We start from the raw sequence: 18,583 nt of genomic DNA, 5'->3' as shown, positions 1-18,583 counted from the left end.
CCTCCCTCTCCTCCTCCGCCTCCTCCCTCTCCTCCCTCTCCTCCTCACTACAGTTCCCACTCTCTGGGAAGGGGCGAGTGCGTCCGGTTTGTTGGAGCCATTCGGAAATGGCAACTTGCGCGGTGGAGGTGTTCGGAGTCCCGGAGGACGAGGTGCGAGGGTCGCGGGGCTGCGGGGCGAGCTTCCCATCGCGCTGCCCATCAGCCGAACGGGAGGAGGCGACGGCGGCCAGAGGGACTGCTGTCAGCGCCCTCCTCCCTCTGCGCGAGCTCCGGGAGCGCGCCGGGCGCCGTGGGGACTCCCGGGGCTGCCTGGCGCGCGCAGGCGGGTGGGGTGGGGTGGGGTGCTTTAGGGAACCGCATTTTCTTCGCGAGCCTGTGGACTCTACACCCCGCTCTTCCCTGGAACTGCCGCCTTCCTTGTCATTTTCCTTCAGGAAGTGATGAGGAGGGGGGCTAGGCAGCCAGCGGCGTGAGTGCGCGGGGGCACGCGCAGCACCCCGCCTGCCCCTTCCTGCCACCCCCGGCCGAGTGTGCGTGAGCTCCGGGCGGGGGTGGGGCGGGGCGAATTTCCCTGGAGCTTAGCATCCCGGCTGTTGATTAGCCTGCTCTGGCAGAGAGGCCCGTTGGGCTTAACTTTATGGACTTTGACCTGAAGACTTACAAGAGAATTGTCATTAGCTGTTTGGGTTATTTCTTTTTCATTTGAAATCCTTTAAAACCCCTTTACAGGAGACGGAGATGGGAAAGCAGGCAGATAGGGTTTTTTCCCCCTTCTATTTAGCAGCAAGTGTCAAGTGTGGAAAGTTCACGCTGTGTTTCACTGGTCTTCACTGGTATTTTAAAAATTAAGCCAAAAAGTATAAATATTTAAAAGAACTTCCCACAGCTGTTCACTCAAAATTCTGTGATTTGAGAATTGTCTCTTTTCAGCTAAATAACTTAGGCTGGTTATGCCTTAACGCTTATTAAAAATAACGCTACTTGTAAAGAGCAGTTACATTTTAAGTGAGATGTGCCTTCCCTGTGTTATTGGTGATTGTCTCAAAAATGGGAATGGGTGGGAAATGAAAGGCTATCTAGTCTAACAGTGACAAGTTAAGTTTGGGAAAAGATTTTAAGCATTCTTGTTCATTGACTAAACTGTCATATGTACCTGCTATCAGGATTAGACCCAGTTAACTGTAAATCCTTCAGCCTAATTTAGATTGATTGCTTAGATTTTCTAAGAGTGTTGGAATAGTGCCTTCTCTTAGTAACTTGGTATCTTCAAAAAACATCTTTTATAAAGTGTCTTTTACATTTCTCTTGGAAGTTCTTGGTTTATAAACAGTGGGCAACTTGCTGATGCAAGCAAGTTATCTCCGAGCGTTTTGAGAATGATTATGTGATGCAGTTAATTTCTTAGTTATTGCTACCAGAAGAGAAACAAAGTGATGGTGGACAAATGGTGGCAGCTCAGCAGTCCCTCAGGAAGGACAGTCAGTATATGGCTGAAGATAATATTCTAGCTAATGTTCCATTATTGTTCTGTAGAAGAGATCAGAGGAAAATAATGCAGTGTTGAACCTGCTATGATAGCTTTCTTCTTATCAGTCCGATCTCCCTGCTTGCTACAATAAGTTGTTCAATGCAGATAATCTCAAACTGGCCTCCAACCCAATCAGGCTGGCCTTGGACTTTCTTTCCCTGTTGTTACTACTCAGAGGTAGGCTCTGCTATTCCAGATTTCTCATATCACCTTTTTCCAGCAGAACCAACTGATCATAGCATCTTGCATCTTCTCTCTCTCTTTTCTCTGTACAGATTTGTTTTCAGTTGTCTGCTTCTCATATCACTCTTCTGCCCAGCTGAGATAAATTGAATCATGCCAGTTGCTGGGTGGTCAGTAAGCATCCGGGACTAAGGGCCCTCTGAACTGAGGTTTTCCTGAACTGGATGAAGGATTTGTACTTCTGGGCAGTTTCACTCTGTTCACGGGGGGGGGGGGGGGTCCTAGTTGTCAGTCTCATGACTCAGATTTCCCTCCCACTCCCCTGTTCACTTTTTCCACTTAGAGGAAGAGAGTGAGATAGGCAGATGAGAGACATGATGATGAAGTGTCATCTTCTACTTCTTCCATTGTAATTTGGGTTATTCATTCGACAGACGTTTTTTACCTGTCTGTTATGTATCATGCAGTATGCTAGGCACTAGGTACACAGAAAAAAGAGCATCTGCCTGTTTTGTGAGAAGCTCAAAGTCTAGTGGGAAAGACAAAAATCACTTGTTTTCTGGTGGAGGTTGCCATCTCATCACTATCACTTGCCTTTTATTTTCTGGTCTATCACAAAAGTAAAAGTGGGCTTAGAAAAGCAACCCCCCCCCTTCCTTTTTTGGGAAGAAAAACACTGCAGCTATGTCATTTTCTAAAACTCACAGACTAGTGATTATAAGATAGGTTTGATATGACAGCAAAAAGAGATGATTCTTATTTTAAATTTGAAACTGAAACAAAGAAAAATGAATAGGAATGGGATAGAAGATAGTGAGAGAAGTGTAATTTAACCAGTATATACTGAAGAGCCGCTGAGTCACACTGTATGAGCATATTGGTGCTGAAGAATGCCAAAATTTAGGTCATTATATCTCGCTCTCACTTTGGGGTGGGTTTTAGCTCTTCTTCCACATATGTGTCTTTGAGTAAGAGATGGTCCTGGCTCCATGCATAGAATTTTGCCATTAAAGAGTAACAAACTAAGCAAGTAGTATACTATAATTTATACGAAGTTTGCTCTGACAGTCTCTTGGGATTAACAGTAGAGGATAACTCCCGCCCAACTGTGGTGAGGAGTGTGGTAGATATGGGGCCTGCCATTCAGCATCCCTTCCCCCTTCATTTCAGTGGATTTCCCTGTTATGCAGAGGCTGGAAAGCTAAACACCATGTTTCCCAGACTCTCTTGCACTTACCATTCAGCATCCCTTCCCCCTTCATTTCAGTGGATTTCCCTGTTATGCAGAGGCTGGAAAGCTAAACACCATGTTTCCCAGACTCTCTTGCACTTAGCATTCTGGAAAGAGGTTGTGAAATAGGTTTCCCAATGAGGTGCACCTACTTGAGATTGGGAAGGTGAAAATGGAGTGGGGCATAACTTCTTGTTTCCTTGGTTTTTTCTGCTGACAAGTGTAGTCATGTAGACATTGAGTTTTTCTACAAAAGTGTTTCAGTATCTGTAACTTGGTTTGTGGGTATTGACAGGAAGTTACAGAAATAGCGGTCTAGATTTGGTATGTTCTTAAAGTCAACAGATCTGGCGGTGGCTCCTGATTACCTACCTTTCTGACTCGGGTACATGTAGCAGCTTCCTGGGTAGGCCAGTTCCGAGGTGTTTTCGGGTCCTCTGAAGACACAGCCTACAGCCTGCCTCTGCAGCTCTTCTAACAATTTTGGAAGCACCTAATTCCCTGTATGAGCATCTTTCTTCTTAAAATATCTAGAGTAATTTCTGTTTCCGACAACTGAAACCTGACTGAAACAAGGAAGAGAAGGAAGGAAATAAAGAGGAAAGGGTTGAGTCTCCATCACCAGTTTGGGAGTAGAGTTTGCACATACAGAAGAATGGATGCCTCTCATGCTGACAGCTACGTCAATGCGTAAGAAACAGGGTAACAAAGAAGTGTATATTCTGACACTTCTAGACCCACTAACACTGAGCAGAAGCAGACCCTGCCTATCCTGGCATTGTACTGAGCCTGAGAACAAAGTTCCCAGCCTATATTCACTGCACACAAAGAAGGAGAAGCACAGTGTGAGCAGCAGCTGCGTTAGTATCTAACCCAATCTTTCATGTGTTGTTTTTGCCATTATGGCTTTTTTGCAACTTTTTAATTCCGGCATCATTCTAAAGTATTTTTTGTGGGTTTCCATGGGAACAAAGAAGTAGATATAATATAGTTTATTTTTAATTGTTTGCTTTTTAGTTATTTAAAGCCAACAGAAAAGTTGGAAGTACAGTACGAAGAACTCCAAATCCTCCTAAAGCAGATTCTCCAACTGTTGATATTTCACCACAGTTGTTACATAACCTTTTTTTTTTTTTTTTTTTTGCCATTTTCATTAGTGTTTTTGGAACCATTTGAGGGCAATCTGCAGACACGATTCCCCATCACCACTAAATACTCTAGTGTGTATTTTCCTAAAACAAGAATGCTTTCCTGCATAACAGCCATCCAGCCCTCTAAGCCAGGAAGTCAAGTGTTACAACACTACCATCCAATCCATAGATCCCATTCAATCTTTGACCAGTGTTCTAATAATTTCTCTTCTTCCTTCACGGTCCAAGATCCCATCTAGGAGTGTATGTTGCATGTACTTTGTATCAGTTCTTCAGTCTTTCTTATCCTTAACAGTTGTAAGGAGTACAGGCTGTATAACCTATTGATGTTTCTCAACCTGGATCTGTTTACTGTTTCCTCATGATCATGTCAAGGCCACACTTTTGGGGCAGGAATCACAGAGATGATACTGTGTTCTTCTCAGTGTATCATATCAGGGGTACATGATTTTGGCTTGTCTCATGACTGTGGGTGATAACCTTGATCACTTGGTAATTTTAGTGTCTGCCAGGTTTCTTCTTGGTATTTTCACCGTTTTTCCCTTTTTAATTGACTGGTATTTTGTGGGGACATATTCAAAGATTATGCTAGTATCCTATCCCTCATTCGTCAGATCTCCATCCACTAGTTTCACTACCCGTCGATGATGACTTCCCCCTGAAACAAATGCTACTATTTTTTATTTCCATTTTTTTTGTGGGTTTTTTTTTTTTTTTTTTTTTTTTTGCGGTACGCGGACCTCTCACCGCTGTGGCCTCCGCCGCTGCGGAGCACAGGCTCCGGCTCCGGATGCGCAGGCTCAGCGGCCATGGCTCACGGGCCCAGCCACTCCGCGGCATGTGGGATCTTCCCAGACCAGGGCACGAACCCGCGTCCCCTGCATCGGCAGGCGGACCCTCAACCACTGCGCCACCAGGGAAGCCCTATTTCCATTTTTATTAATTGGCATTCTGTGTTAAGAAGAGCCTTCCCTTTCTTGGCCATTTGTTTATCCATTTATTTATTTATTTGTATCAGCATGGACTTGTAGAATCCCACCCTATTCAATGGGTTGTAATTAATTTCTATCCTTAAATTTTTTATGGCTCATATTATTTCAGTTTGGCCAGTGGAAGCCCTTGCAGGGAGGTTCCTATGTTCTTGTGACAAGTCCGCATCATTCTTTTGAGCTTTTCATTACTTTTTTGGCAGCAGATGTTCCAAGATCCTCTTGTATTTCGCCTGGCCCGGCACTGTCTGAGAGCAGCCATTTCTCCTAGAAACACTGATTACTTTTAGTAGGAAATGGTTTTTAGAAGCCAAGATCTGTGTGCTCACTGTGCTCAGTGCTACTGGATGCCATTGCTCTTCAGCCGTCTCAGCAGAGAGAGCTGAAATGTATGTGTGTGCCACACATATATACGTATATAAGTCAACACATAAATCTATAGCTATTTCTGTATCAATCTCTATTCATATATCTAAAAATCATTAATTCATATAAGTATCTCCAATTCAAATCTAATATTGTACTTCAGGGTTCTTGCTAGTCATAAGTACCTCCTCTAAAAATGAAAACGCTGAGTTTCATTATTCTCAATACATTTACTTATGTGCTCAGTCCATTTACTTATGTTTTCGGTGTAACTAGTTTCCCAGTCATGCAGGTATCTCCTCTGTCTGCACTTCTGCACCCCACTTTCAGCTCCCTGCATCCTTGGGTGCCAGTGGGAGTACTGCTGTGTATGTCTATGCAACACTCTCCTCCTCTCCTCTGAGTCCCATGCCAGTGGGCATGCTCCTGAAGCCTCTCTGTATGACACCTCCCTCTTTGCCTCAGTGCCCCATGCAGGTGGGCATGCTGACTGTGCATCTCCATGAAACTCCCTGCTTCGCCCAAACTCTGCCTCAGGCCTGCCATGGCCTCCTCTGCACCAGGAAGAGAAGAGGAAAAAGGACTACAGTCTTTTTTAACAGCTAACTATTAGCAATTCATATGTCATATAGGAATAGAATCTCAGAGGCACCTTTTAAATACATTGCTTAGGGTGAGCAGGGGTATAAAAAATGGAATTTGACTAGGTTGTAATTCTGGCCCTGTCACTTACAGGTCATCTGGCATAAGTTTTTCACATCTTTCAGAGCAGGATTTTTTTTTTCACATCTTTATTGGAGTATAATTGCGTTAGTATCTGCTTTATAACAGTGAATCAGCTATACGTATACATATATCGCCATATCCCCTCCCTCTAGATCCTCCCTCCCACCCTCCCTATCCCACCCCTCTAGGTGGTCACAAAGCATGAACTGATCTCCCTGTGCTATGCGGCTGCTTCCCACTAGCTATCTATTTTACATTTGGTAGTGTATATATGTCCATGCCACTCTGTCACTTCATCCCAGCTTACCCTTCCCCGTCCCTGTGTCCTCAAGTCCGTTCTCTACATCTGCATCTTTATTCCTGTCCTGACCCTAGGTTCTTCAGAACCTTTTTTGTTGTTGTTTTATTTATTTTTTTTGCTGTACACGGGCCTCTCACTGTTGTGGCCTCTACCGTTGCGGTCCGGACGCGCAGGCTCAGCGACCATGGCTCACGGGCCCAGCCGCTCCTCAGCATGTGGGATCTTCCTGGACCGGGGCACGAACCCACGTCCCCTGCATCGGCAGGTGGGCTCTCAACCACTGCGCCACCAGGGAAGCCCAGAACCTTTTTTTTTTTTAATTCCATATATATATGTTAGCATACGGTATTTGTTTTTCTCTTTCTGACTTCACTCTGTATGATAGACTCTAGGTCCATCCACCTCACTAGAAATAACTCAATTTCGTTTCTTTTTATGGCTGATTTTTTTGATTGGGTTGTTTTTTTTGATATTGAGCTGCATGAGCTGCTTGTATATTTTGGAGATTAATCCTTTGTCAGTTGTTTCATTTGCAAATTTTTCTCCCATGCTGAGGATTTTCTTTTCATCTTGTTTATGTTTTCCTTGGCTGTGCAAAAGCTTTTAAGTTTCATTAGGTCCTATTTGTTTACTTTTGTTTTTATTTCCATTTCTCTAGAAGGTGGGTCAAAAAGGATCTTGCTGTGGTTTATGTCATGGAGTGTTCTGCCTATGTTTTCCTGTAAGAGTTTTATAGTATCTAGCCTTACATTTAGGTCTTTAATCCATTTTGAGTTTGTTTGTTTGTTTGTTTTTTGCGGTACGCTGACCTCTTACTGTTGTGGCCTCTCCCATTGCGGAGCACAGGCTCCGGACGCGCAGGCTCAACGGCCATGGCTCACGGGCCCAGCCGCTCCGCGGCATGTGGGATCTTCCTGGACCGGGGCACGAACCCGTGTCCCCTGCATTGGCAGGCAGACTCTCAACCACTGCACCACCAGGGAAGCCCTTTTTTGAGTTTATTTTTGTATACGGTGTTAGGGAGTGTTCTAATTTCATTCTTTTACATGTAGCTGTACAGTTTTCCTAGCACCACTTATTGAAGAGGCTGTCTTTTCTCCATTGTATATTCTTCCCTCCTTTATCAAAGATAAGGTGACCATATGTGTGTGGGTTTATCTCTGGGCTTTCTATCCTGTTCCATTGATCTATATTTCTGTTTTTGTGTCAGTACCATACTGTCTTGATTACTGTAGCTTTGTAGTATAGTCTGAAGTCAGGGAGCCTGATTCCTCCAGCTCCATATTTCTTTCTCAAAATTGCTTTGGTTATTCTGGGTCTTTTGTGTTTCCATACAAATTGTGAAATTTTTTGTTCCAGTTCTGTGAAAAATGCCATTGGCAGTTTGATAGGGATTGCACTGAATCTGTACATTGCTTTGGGTAGTATAGTCATTTTCACAATGTTGATTCTTCCAATCCAAGAACATGGTATATCTCTCCATCTGTTTGTGTCATCTTTAATTTCTTTCATCAGTGTCTCATAGTTTTCTGCATACAGGTCTTTTGTCTCCTTAGGTAGGTTTATTCCTAGCTATTTTATTCTTTTTGTTGCAATGGTAAATGGGAGTGTTTCCTTAGTTTCTCTTTCAGATTTTTCATCATTAGTGTATAGGAACGCAAGAGATTTCTGTGCATTAATTTTGTATCCTGCTACTTTACCAAATTCATTGATTAGCTCTAGTAGTTTTCTGGTGGCATCTTTAGGATTCTCTATGTATAGTATCATGTCATCTGCAAACAGTGACAGTTTTACTTCTTTTCCGATTTGGATTCCTTTTATTTCTTTTTCATCTCTGATTGCTGTAGCTGAAACTTCCAGAACTGTGTTGAATAATAGTGGTGAGAGTGGGCATCCTTGTCTTGTTCCTGATCTTAGTGGAAATGGTTTCAGCTTTTCACCTTTGAGAATGATGTTGGCTGTGGATTTGTCATATATGACCTTTATTATATTGAGATAAATTCACTCTATGCCTACTTTCTGGAGAGTTTTTTTTTTATCATAAATGGTGTTGAATTTTGTTGAAAGCTTTTTCTTCATCTATTGAGATGATCATATGTTTTTTATCCTTCAGTTTGTTAATATGGTATATCACATTGTTTGATTTCTGTATACTGAAGAATCCTTTCCTTCCTGGGGTAAACCCCACTTGATCATGGTTTATGAGCCTTTTAATGTAGAGCAGGATATTTAATTCAGCTGATTTGCCTGTCTCCTAGCTATGTCTGTTGTTAAGAATATTCTACAGCACCTGGAGACATGTAAGATTGCTGATTCGAATTGCTAAACCCACTGTTCTACTGAATCGATGTTACTGACCTCTTCCTTCTTGAAGCTTCTATTTAGTCTGGTTCCCATCTCAATCCTGTTGAAGTTTTAAGAGGATAAATGAATGTAAGGCTAAGAGGTCTGCAGATAAATGACAGGAGGAAGACACAGCACAGACAAATGGTAAAAGGGTTTGATAAGACTTTTATGGAATAAATATGTCTGTAGCTCAACATAACCTCCTGGCCTGACCCAAATGTCTGGCTTCTGTCGTGTGAGCCATGTTGGGGCAATGAAGAGAGTAATGTGAACAAACAATCATGTTAGTGCATATGGATTCCTTAATGAAGATCTCCTCTTTCAGAGTAAAAGAGTCAATTGAAATATAATCATAGCTGCCTTTAATTGAATGCTTGCTCTATGCTGGGCTCCAGGTTCTGTGTTCTCAATGCTTTGGCTGTAATTGTCATAACAGTCCTGCAAAACTAGGTAATGCTCTCCCCATTTTACAGACAGGAAATCTGAGATTGCGACTTGCTCAAGGACTTATCTCAGTAGGTAGCAGATCTGGGATCGAAACCCAGAACTCTTTTGTAACAAAGTCATGGTCTTTCCTCTGTCCTACTGCACATAGTTGCTCAAATAAAAGAATGTAACAGAAGAGATTCTTTCTCAGCAAGATGATGAATGGAACATGTGCAAAATTAACTTGTAATTGTTCCTCTGTTCTTCCAGATCTTCTGTCTTTTTTTTTTTTTTGTTCTTGTAGCTTTTAGGTGGACCTATGAAGTGCTTGAATTCTGTATTTGCTTGACAAATATTTGTTGAACTCTTACTATATGTAAGGTGTTTGAGTCAGGCTATGAGGCTATAACGATGGACAGCAGACTTTACTGAATTTACAGCGTAGAGGGAGAGAGGGCCATTAAATATATAATCACACATCAATGTTTTATAAATGTTTTGAAGGAAAAGGAGTGGAAGATAAAAATATATAACAGGAAAGAAAAGAATTAATCTTATATGGAGGAGGGGAGAGAGTATGAGGAAAAGCTGAGGAAGTAGACTAAGGATGGATAGGAGTTAGCCAGGCAGTAGAGGAAAAAAGCCTTCTAGGTAAATAGAACTGCATGTGTATAAGATGAAATGGAGTGGAACATAAAGAAGGCTAGAGTGTTGGAGAGAGAGGGATGGTATCGGGAGGTGAATCTGTAGAGGAGAGGAGAGCAGAACCCAGTCAGGCAGGGCCTGAAGGCCGTTTCTTAAGGATTTTGTATTGGATCCCAAGTGGAATGGAAACTCACTAAATGCCTGTGTGAGCATACACACATCATCGTCATCATCATTATCATCATTAACATTGCTATTTTTTTAATAATTTTTTTCCTCATGCAGTTAACATTTTTTTTGCTTGTTATTTCTTCATTTCTTCCTGCCCCTCTGACTTTCCATCTGTGATAACTTTTTTTCTGCCTGAAGTACATCCTCTAGAATTTCTTTCAGTGAATGTTTCCTGCTAATGAACTTCCTTGGTTTTTGTTTTTGGCTGAAAATGACACATCTTTGCCTGCAATTTACAACCTTTCTATTTTGCTTCCAAAAGTCAGTAAAGCTGTCTTGTGAGTGGAAGGGGAAGATTCCAGCTTTAGTGAAGAGCCCTGATCTGCTTGAGGATAATGTCTCTTTTTTGATTAAGGAAAAGATGTTTCATTTTTGTTTCTTTTTTACTCATTTGGGTACTATCCAGAATTCTGTTAATAATACTTTTAATATCATGATTCTAAAATTACTTAAGAGTTTGGTCTCTAGTTGCAACATACATGTTCTCCTTCATTTTCAAAGATGATGTGAGATGTGATCTCTGCTTATGGATGTGATTGAAGAGAGCTGTTTGGACAATTTTCTATCATAAATTTCTAAAATGAAGTTAAATGAATGCAAGTAAGCGGCATTTCTTATTTAATTTTATGAAAGAATCTTAAATCACTGTAGCTTTACATCATTTAACCACAGCATCTAAAGTAAATAGTTCTCATCTTTGTGGTGGGAAATGCAAGGATAAAGTGTAAAAGTTGAATGTATCTGTGACTGCAAGTTATCATCCCCTGGAATTGTTTTTAGTTAATGCTTGCTACATTTTTCTTCCGGAGACTTCTGGGGGATAGTTTCAGTAGAGGCTAACACGGATGATTTTAAGTCAGGAGCTCCACAAATATGGATTAACTTTTTTAGAGAGGTATGATAATTTCTTTCCTCAATTAAGGTCATGTACAAATTATAAACACTTGTCTGCACTTAGAAAAGGTAAGATTATTTGCTGAGGGCACCTTTGATTATACTTTACCACTTGAAAAAAATTTTACTTATTAAGTCATCAGAGAAAAGATTTCTGATCTTTAGAATCAGTCCTACTGTAAAGTATAGCCACTTTCCAGTCAACTGGTATAGGAGAATTCAGCTGTAGGGCCAATAGAATATTTTAATTGGCCTAATTATTCAATGACCTTACAGGAAAAAAATGGTAGTTCTGTAAATCTCTTCAGATTTTTGGAAATCAGTTCCCACAGAAAACTGAAATTTCAGTTTATGTTTTCCTCTCTGATTTTCAATTCTATCTTTATTTCTGATACTTGAGGATTTCTCTTCTTACTTGCAAGATCAGCTATATATTTAATTATATTTGGTGATGGAGAAAAGTTATAAAATATCTAGCATCTCTAGTCAAGGATTTTTGTGTTATCTGAATTTGTCATCTGAGGTTTGAAGCTGATAGAATATTTCTGTTATCATATTTATTCAATGAAACCTCCAGGAATAAGGGTGGGTCTAAGTATTTAGAAATGGAAGAAGATTGAAATAAATACCCTATGATATGTATATTTTCCCCCACCCAGATCTCTCCTCAGAAAGGAATATGACCTACTACTTGCTGATGGAATAATTTTATTATTTTTTAAAATTTTTATGCAGTTTTAAAAGGTTACTTTCCATTTAGTTATTACAGAATATTGGCTATATTCCCCATGATGTACAATACATCCTTGAGCCTATCTTACACCCAATAGTTTGTGCCCCACACTCTTATATTGCCCCTCCCTGCCTCTCCCCACTGGTAACCACTAGTTTGTTCTCTATATCTGTCTGCTTCTTTTTTGTTTTATTCAGTAGTTTGTTGTATTTTTTAAGATTCCACATATAAGTGATATCAAACAGTATTTTTCTTTCTCTGTGTGACTCATTTCACTTAGCATAACGCCCTGCAAGTCCACCCATGTTGCTGCAAATGGCAAATTTTCGTTCTTTTTTATGGCTGAGTAGTATTCCATTGTGTGTGTGTGTGTGTGTGTGTGTGTGTGTGTGTGCGTGCGTGTGCGCGTGCGTGTGTGTGTACCACATTTTCTTCCCATTCATCTGGCTGATGGAATAATTTTAGAATAAAATCAGTTAGATTGCTCTCTGCTGGGCAACATTTATTTCACATTTGTTGATCTTATAAATGCTACTGTGAATACTGTTGTACTTATGGCCTTGTGTACATGAGTGAGAGTTTATCTAGGGGTTATATCTAAAAGTGCAATTCCTGGGTTCTTGATTTAGAACTTTTAGTAGATATTGCCAAATATCTCTTCAAAGTTATTCTTCAGTTTATACCCCCACCAACAGTGTATTAGAGTTCTCTCTTGTGCTTGCTTTGGCAGCACTTACACTAGAGGTCTCTTTTATTACTGGTGAAATTGAGGATCTTTTTATGTGTTTATTGGCCATTCTCTATGATTTCTTGTATTATGTTGTTTAAACTTCACTTAGTGGCTTTTAGGAGTTCTTTATATAATCTGGATAATCATAATTTGTCCATGGTGTATATATTTTAGATATTTCCACCCCGTGTGTCCCCTTGTCTTTTCATTTTGTTCATGGCATCTTTTTCCATATGAAATATATAAACATAATTTTAGTGTCAAATCTAACAATTTTTTCCATTAGAGTTTGTATTTTTTTAATCCTTTCCTACTCCAGTGTCAGAAATATTCTAAAGTATCTTATGAAATTTTTAAAGTTTTCTTTTTCACTTTTAGAATTTGATGTATCTGCAATTTGTTTTTAGATATAGTATAAGATAGTGATCAAATGCTACAGTTTACCTCTTTACTCATTCTCACTTTTCCCTATGAATTTTAGAATCATTTGTTAAGATCTATGAAATAATTCAAGGAGGGGAGTTGAAATTGTATTGAATTTATAATTTACTTTGGAGAAAACAGATAATAATATTAAATATTTACTTCCATGAACACAGTGAATTTCTTCATTTATTTATATTTTTCTTATTTTCGATAATTTACAAATTTTATCCATAAAGGTTTTTGACTTTTATTAATTTTATTTCAATGTATCTAACAGTTTTGCTTACTTGTGAATTTTTAAAATGTGTATTCTGTTTTATAGTATTTTTTTACTCACCTTTTTATTTGAAAAATTTCATATCTATGAGACAATAAAAAGAATAGTATAATGAACACTTGATTACCCATCAGCTAGATCCATAAATTGGTTACATTTTGCTTATTCCTTTTATTTCCATACACACACACATACGCTCATGTTCAACTTTTTGTTTGCTGAGCCATTTAAGAGTAAATTGCAGACTTTATCTTACTTTGTCCCTAAATACTTAAATATGTATCTCTTAAAAGTAAGACATTCTTGGGCTTCCTTGGTGGCGCAGTGGTTGAGAGTCCGCCTGCTGATGCAGGGGACACGGGTTCGTGCCCCAGTCTGGGAAGATCCCACATGCCACAGAGTGGCTGGGCCTGTGAGCCATGGCCTCTGAGCCTGCGCGTCTGGAGCCTGTGCTCTGCAACAGGAGAGGCCACAACAGTGAGAGGCCCGCATACCGCAAAAAAAAGAAAAAAAAAGTAAGACATTCTTATATAAAACCTCATAATACTATTATGATATCCAAGAAATTTAATGTTTCCTACATTAAAATATCAATACATTATAGTTTTATTTAATATATAGTTTACTGAAAGGGATTTTTAAAATAATTACCTAAGTAATTATTACAAATGATTATGAACTCTAAATTTTGTGTTATCCTGTACCTAGCAACAATGATAAATCTATATCAGTTCCAATAATTTGGCTTTAGATTTTCTTGGAAGCAATGATAAATTCTTAGTCATTATAACAATTTGGCTCTAGCTTTTTTGGCTTTTCTTTGTAGATAATCAAGTCATTACAAATAACAATATAGTTTTTATTTTCCTTTATATAGCTTTTAATCAAATTAATTCCTGAAAAAGATTCTTCCAGTTAATTTTAATATCCTGTTACCTTATTTGATATATATATATATATATATATATATATATATACACACATACACACACATATATATAAAGATAATGTGTCTTGAGTAAGTTATAAATATATGAAAATAAAATATAAATTTTTGTATTTTAGGAAACTTCCCGAATTGTGAGGGTAAAAGTTATAGCTGGAATAGGCCTTGCCAAAAAGGATATCTTGGGAGCTAGGTAAGTGTAAGAAGTTGGGTTGTAATTTTAAAACTTTGTATTTATTAATTAGTTTTTTTCCAAACTTTGGTTAGATGAAAAATTGAGTAATATTATTAGTAAGCTGTTTTATGAGGTAGAATAATGTTTCTAGTTGGTGGTTTACTAAATTCCTTGACATCTGAATTGCAGAGTTTGTGAACTTAGGCAAAGGTATAACTGAGAGTGGTAGTTATAAGATACATTATTGAGTTCTGTTTCTGAGAATCAGTAGAATTCTAACAGACGAATCCTTTTGCAGATAACAACCATAAACTCTGAACATATTATAAAAACCAGCAAGTTAAAGGCAGTGGAGAGCGAACAGAGCAGGTAGAGAGTCTAGTGGAGAGTCCATGTTTGGAGGTGTGGAGTTGTACTGAGTGAGTCTCCAATTTTAGGAATTAGTCTGAGGCCACATGGAATCAGAACATGGAAAAATTATAATATTCATAGCCTGGGAAATCAGAAGACTTACTCTGAAGAAAACATGACAATGGTGGGGATTCTGGAAGGGAAAGAACTGGAGAGGAAATTCCCAAACTATGTCCACTGACATTTTGGCTGACCCTGAATCACACACATGATAGCAGATTCAAAACAACTCATTGGAGGACAAAAGATCTGAACAGAGATCAGGGTTGCTGCCCAAGAAACAGAGCTTGTGGTTCTTGTCCAAGTAAGATAATTAATTACATGATAAAAACAAACAAATTCTCATCAAAGAGAAAGTACAGTATCCACAGTCTCCACAATTTAACATTTATAATGTCTAAGATATAATCCAAAGCTATGTAATTTATAAAAAGCCAGGAAAACGAAACACATTCTCAGTAGAGAAAAGAAAATATGCTCACAATAAGTCAAAAGATTGGAAATCTCAGGAATGAAATAGAACCCATAAAAAATGAAAATTCTAGAACTGAAAAATATAATATTTGAAATTAAAATTCTTGGATGAAATTAATAGCAGAATGGAGATGACGAGGAAAAATTAATTGAACTTAAAGATAGGTCAATAGAAATGATTTCCCAACCGGAGATGAGAGAGAAACAAAGATTTAAAAAAATTTTTAAGTGAACAGAGCCTCAGGGACTTGTTAGATAATATTGAACAGTCTAACATACATGTACCTGGAGTCCTAGAAATAGAGGAGAGAGAATGAGGCAAAATGTTGTTTGAAGAAATAATAGCCAAATTTTTTCCAAATTTGGTGAATGACACAAGTTTATAGTACCAAAAAAACACCAAGCAGGATAAACACTGAGAACACACTGAGGCACATAATAGTCAAGCTGTTGAAAACAAAGTATAAAGAAAAATTCTGACAGAAGAAACTCAGAAAATGACAAATTACATACAAGTGACCTATAAATCAGTTGAGTACTGACTTCTCACCAGAAACTGTGGAGGCCAGAAGAAAATGGAACAATAGAATAGCTGTCAATCTAGAGTTCTGTACTATATTCAGTGAAAATATTCTTCAGGATGATGACAAAATAACATTTTCAGATAAAAGAAAACTATGAGACTTTGTCATTGGCAGACCTGCACTATAATAAAAGCTAAAGAAAATTCTCCCAGCTAAAGAGGTAGATATAAGATGGAAATTCAGATCCTCAGAGAGGAATGAAGAGCATCAGAAATGGTAAATATCTAGAAACATGTGAAAGACTTTTTGCTCTTTTCATCATAATTTTTTAGAAAAAACATATGCCTGTTTATATCACAACTTACTGTTTTGTATTGTATTGTGTTATATGTATTGGAATACATATAACAACTATGGCATAAAGGACAGGGATGGTATGCATTATGAACCTTTTTAGTAGAGTTTACTATATTAAGTGTAAGTGGAATAAAAAGTAAGCATGTATATTGTAATACCTAGATAAATCACTAAAAAATAATGTAGGGCTTCCCTGGTGGCGCAGTGGTTGAGAGTCCGCCTGCTGATGCAGGGGACACGGGTTCGTGCCCCGGTCCGGGAAGATCCCACATGCCACGGAGCGGCTAGGCCCATGAGCCATGGCTGCTGAGCCTGCGCATCCAGAGCCTGTGCTCCGCAACGGGAGAGGCCACAGCAGTGAGAGGCCCGTGTACCGCAAAAAAAATAAAAATAAATAAATAAAATAATGTAAAGAATTACAGATTAAAAAGCAATAGAAATTTTAAAATGAAATTCTTGAAAAAATAAAATAGTTAAACAAAAGGCCAGGAAAAGAACAAATGATCAAACAAGAGAGAGAGAGAGAAAGGGGAGAGGGAAGAATAGAAAACTAGTAATAATTTGATACACCTAAATCTAATCATAACAATAATTACATTAAACATTAATGGACTAAGGTGAATATGAGGTAGAAGTTATTAGAATGGATTGAAAAAGAAGACCCAACTAAATGCTGTCTATAAATGATGCACTTAAAATATAAAGACACAGGTAAGTTGAAAGAGAAGGGATGCATAGCCATACAAACAAGCATGTGAAGACTGAAGTGGATATTTTAATATCTGATAAAAGAGATTTCAACACAAAAATTATTTCCAGATATTTCACAACAATATAAGAATAAATTCATCAAGAAGATAAAACAGTCATAAAGTTGTATGTTCCTGCCAAGAGAACTTGAAAATATATGAAGCAAAAGTTGACAGAATTAGAGGGAGAGAGAAAAAACTCCACAATCATAGTTGGAAACATTAGCTCTCTCTCAGCAGTTAATAAAACAAGATAAAAAAAAAAACAAGAACAGTAAGTTGAACAATGTTATGAACTTTGATGCAAAGAACACTTCCTGACAACCGCCAAATACACATTCTTTTCAAGTGCACATGGTATATTCACATTATTTATCGATTGCTGCACAACTATAATTACCTCAAATTTAGCAGCTTAGAAGAACACATTATTTATGATTTCATAGTTTCTGTGGGTCACAGAGTCTGTGCATGGTTTAACTGGGTCGTCTGCTTCAAGGTCTTGAAAATCTGCAGTCAGGCATTGGCCAGGGCTATGGTTTCATCTGAGCTTGTTTGGGGAAGCATACACTTCCAAGCTCATGTGGTTGTTGTCAGCATTCAATTCTTTCAGACTGCCAGATTGAGGGCTTCAGTTTTTTGCTGGCTGTCAGCCAGAGGCCATCCTAAGTTTCTTGTCACATGGCCTTCATATGACAGCTCACAGGATAGCAGCTTGCTTCTTCAAAGCTATCATAGGAGAGAAAGTCTCCTAGCAAGATGGGTTACAATCTTTTGTAATGTAACCACATACGTTTTGTCACTTTTGATATAATTATTGGTTAGAATACACAATCCTTCCCGCATTTACGAGGAGGGGACCACAAAAGGCATGAACATTAGGAGGTGGGGATAAAAGAAGCCACCCTAGAGTCTGTCTGCCATATTATGCTGGGCAATAAAACAGTAAATCAAACAAGTGCAAAATTTACATTATTTTCAAGGGCATATGGTACATTCACCAATATAGGCGATGTGTAAGACCACAGGACGAATCTCAAGAATTTAGAAAAGATTTAAATCATATGGAGATGTTCTCTGATAACAGTGGAATTAAGTTAAAAACCAATAACATCCCAAATATTTGGAAATAAAACAATACACTTTGTTTTGTTTATAAGTCAAAGAAGGAATCAAAAGATAAATTAGAAAACATTTTGAACTGAATGAAATTAAAATATAGCAACATCAAAATTTGTGAGATGCAGCTAAAGTATTAGAGGAAAATTTATAGTTTTAAAATGTTTAACTTAGAAAAGGAGTAAGATCTAAACTTAGTAAAGGAGTAAGATCTAATTGAATGACTTGAGTTCTGAGATTAAGAAATCAGAAAAAAGAAGGGCAAATTAATTCCAAAGTAAGTAGAAGGAAGAAAATAATGATAAGGGCAGAAATTAGTGAAATAGAAAATGGACAATGATAGGAAAAAATCATTGAAATGAAAAGCTCATTCCTTGAAGGGATCAATAAAAATTTTAAACTTCAAGCTAGACCAATCAAGAGCAAAAAAGAGAGAAGGCACAAATTACCATAATGGAACAAAAGCAGAGGCATTGCTATAGACCCTATGGAAATGAAAAAGACAGAAAGGGAACACTGTGCACAACTTCATGCCAATAAAGAATCATGCACAACTTAAATGAAGTAGACAAAATCTTTGAAAGATAGAAATTAGCAAAACTGATCACAGAAGAAATAGAAAACTTCAGTAGCCCTATATTGA

General features: G+C 38.4%; 1 protein-coding gene across 3 annotated transcripts in view; it reads left to right on the top strand.

Moving 5' to 3' along the window:
• Positions 1 to 18,583, top strand: part of NEDD4 (NEDD4 E3 ubiquitin protein ligase) — a 162,522-nt gene continuing 143,939 nt past the window's right edge. For 2 of the 3 annotated variants that reach the window (XM_033851710.2, XM_033851709.2), the window contains exons 1-2: positions 1 to 152; positions 14,251 to 14,324. In XM_033851710.2, coding sequence (XP_033707601.1) covers positions 108 to 152; positions 14,251 to 14,324 — 119 coding nt within the window. In that variant the 5' untranslated portion in view covers positions 1 to 107. Of the gene's footprint in view, positions 153 to 10,706; positions 10,726 to 14,250; positions 14,325 to 18,583 lie in introns of those variants that run through there. The other variant, XM_073801042.1, reaches the window with a different exon arrangement.

This window comes from Tursiops truncatus, chromosome 2 (genome assembly GCF_011762595.2).
Source record: "Tursiops truncatus isolate mTurTru1 chromosome 2, mTurTru1.mat.Y, whole genome shotgun sequence".
Lineage (NCBI taxonomy): Eukaryota > Metazoa > Chordata > Mammalia > Artiodactyla > Delphinidae > Tursiops > Tursiops truncatus.
This window is presented reverse-complemented; position numbering and strand designations above follow the sequence as displayed.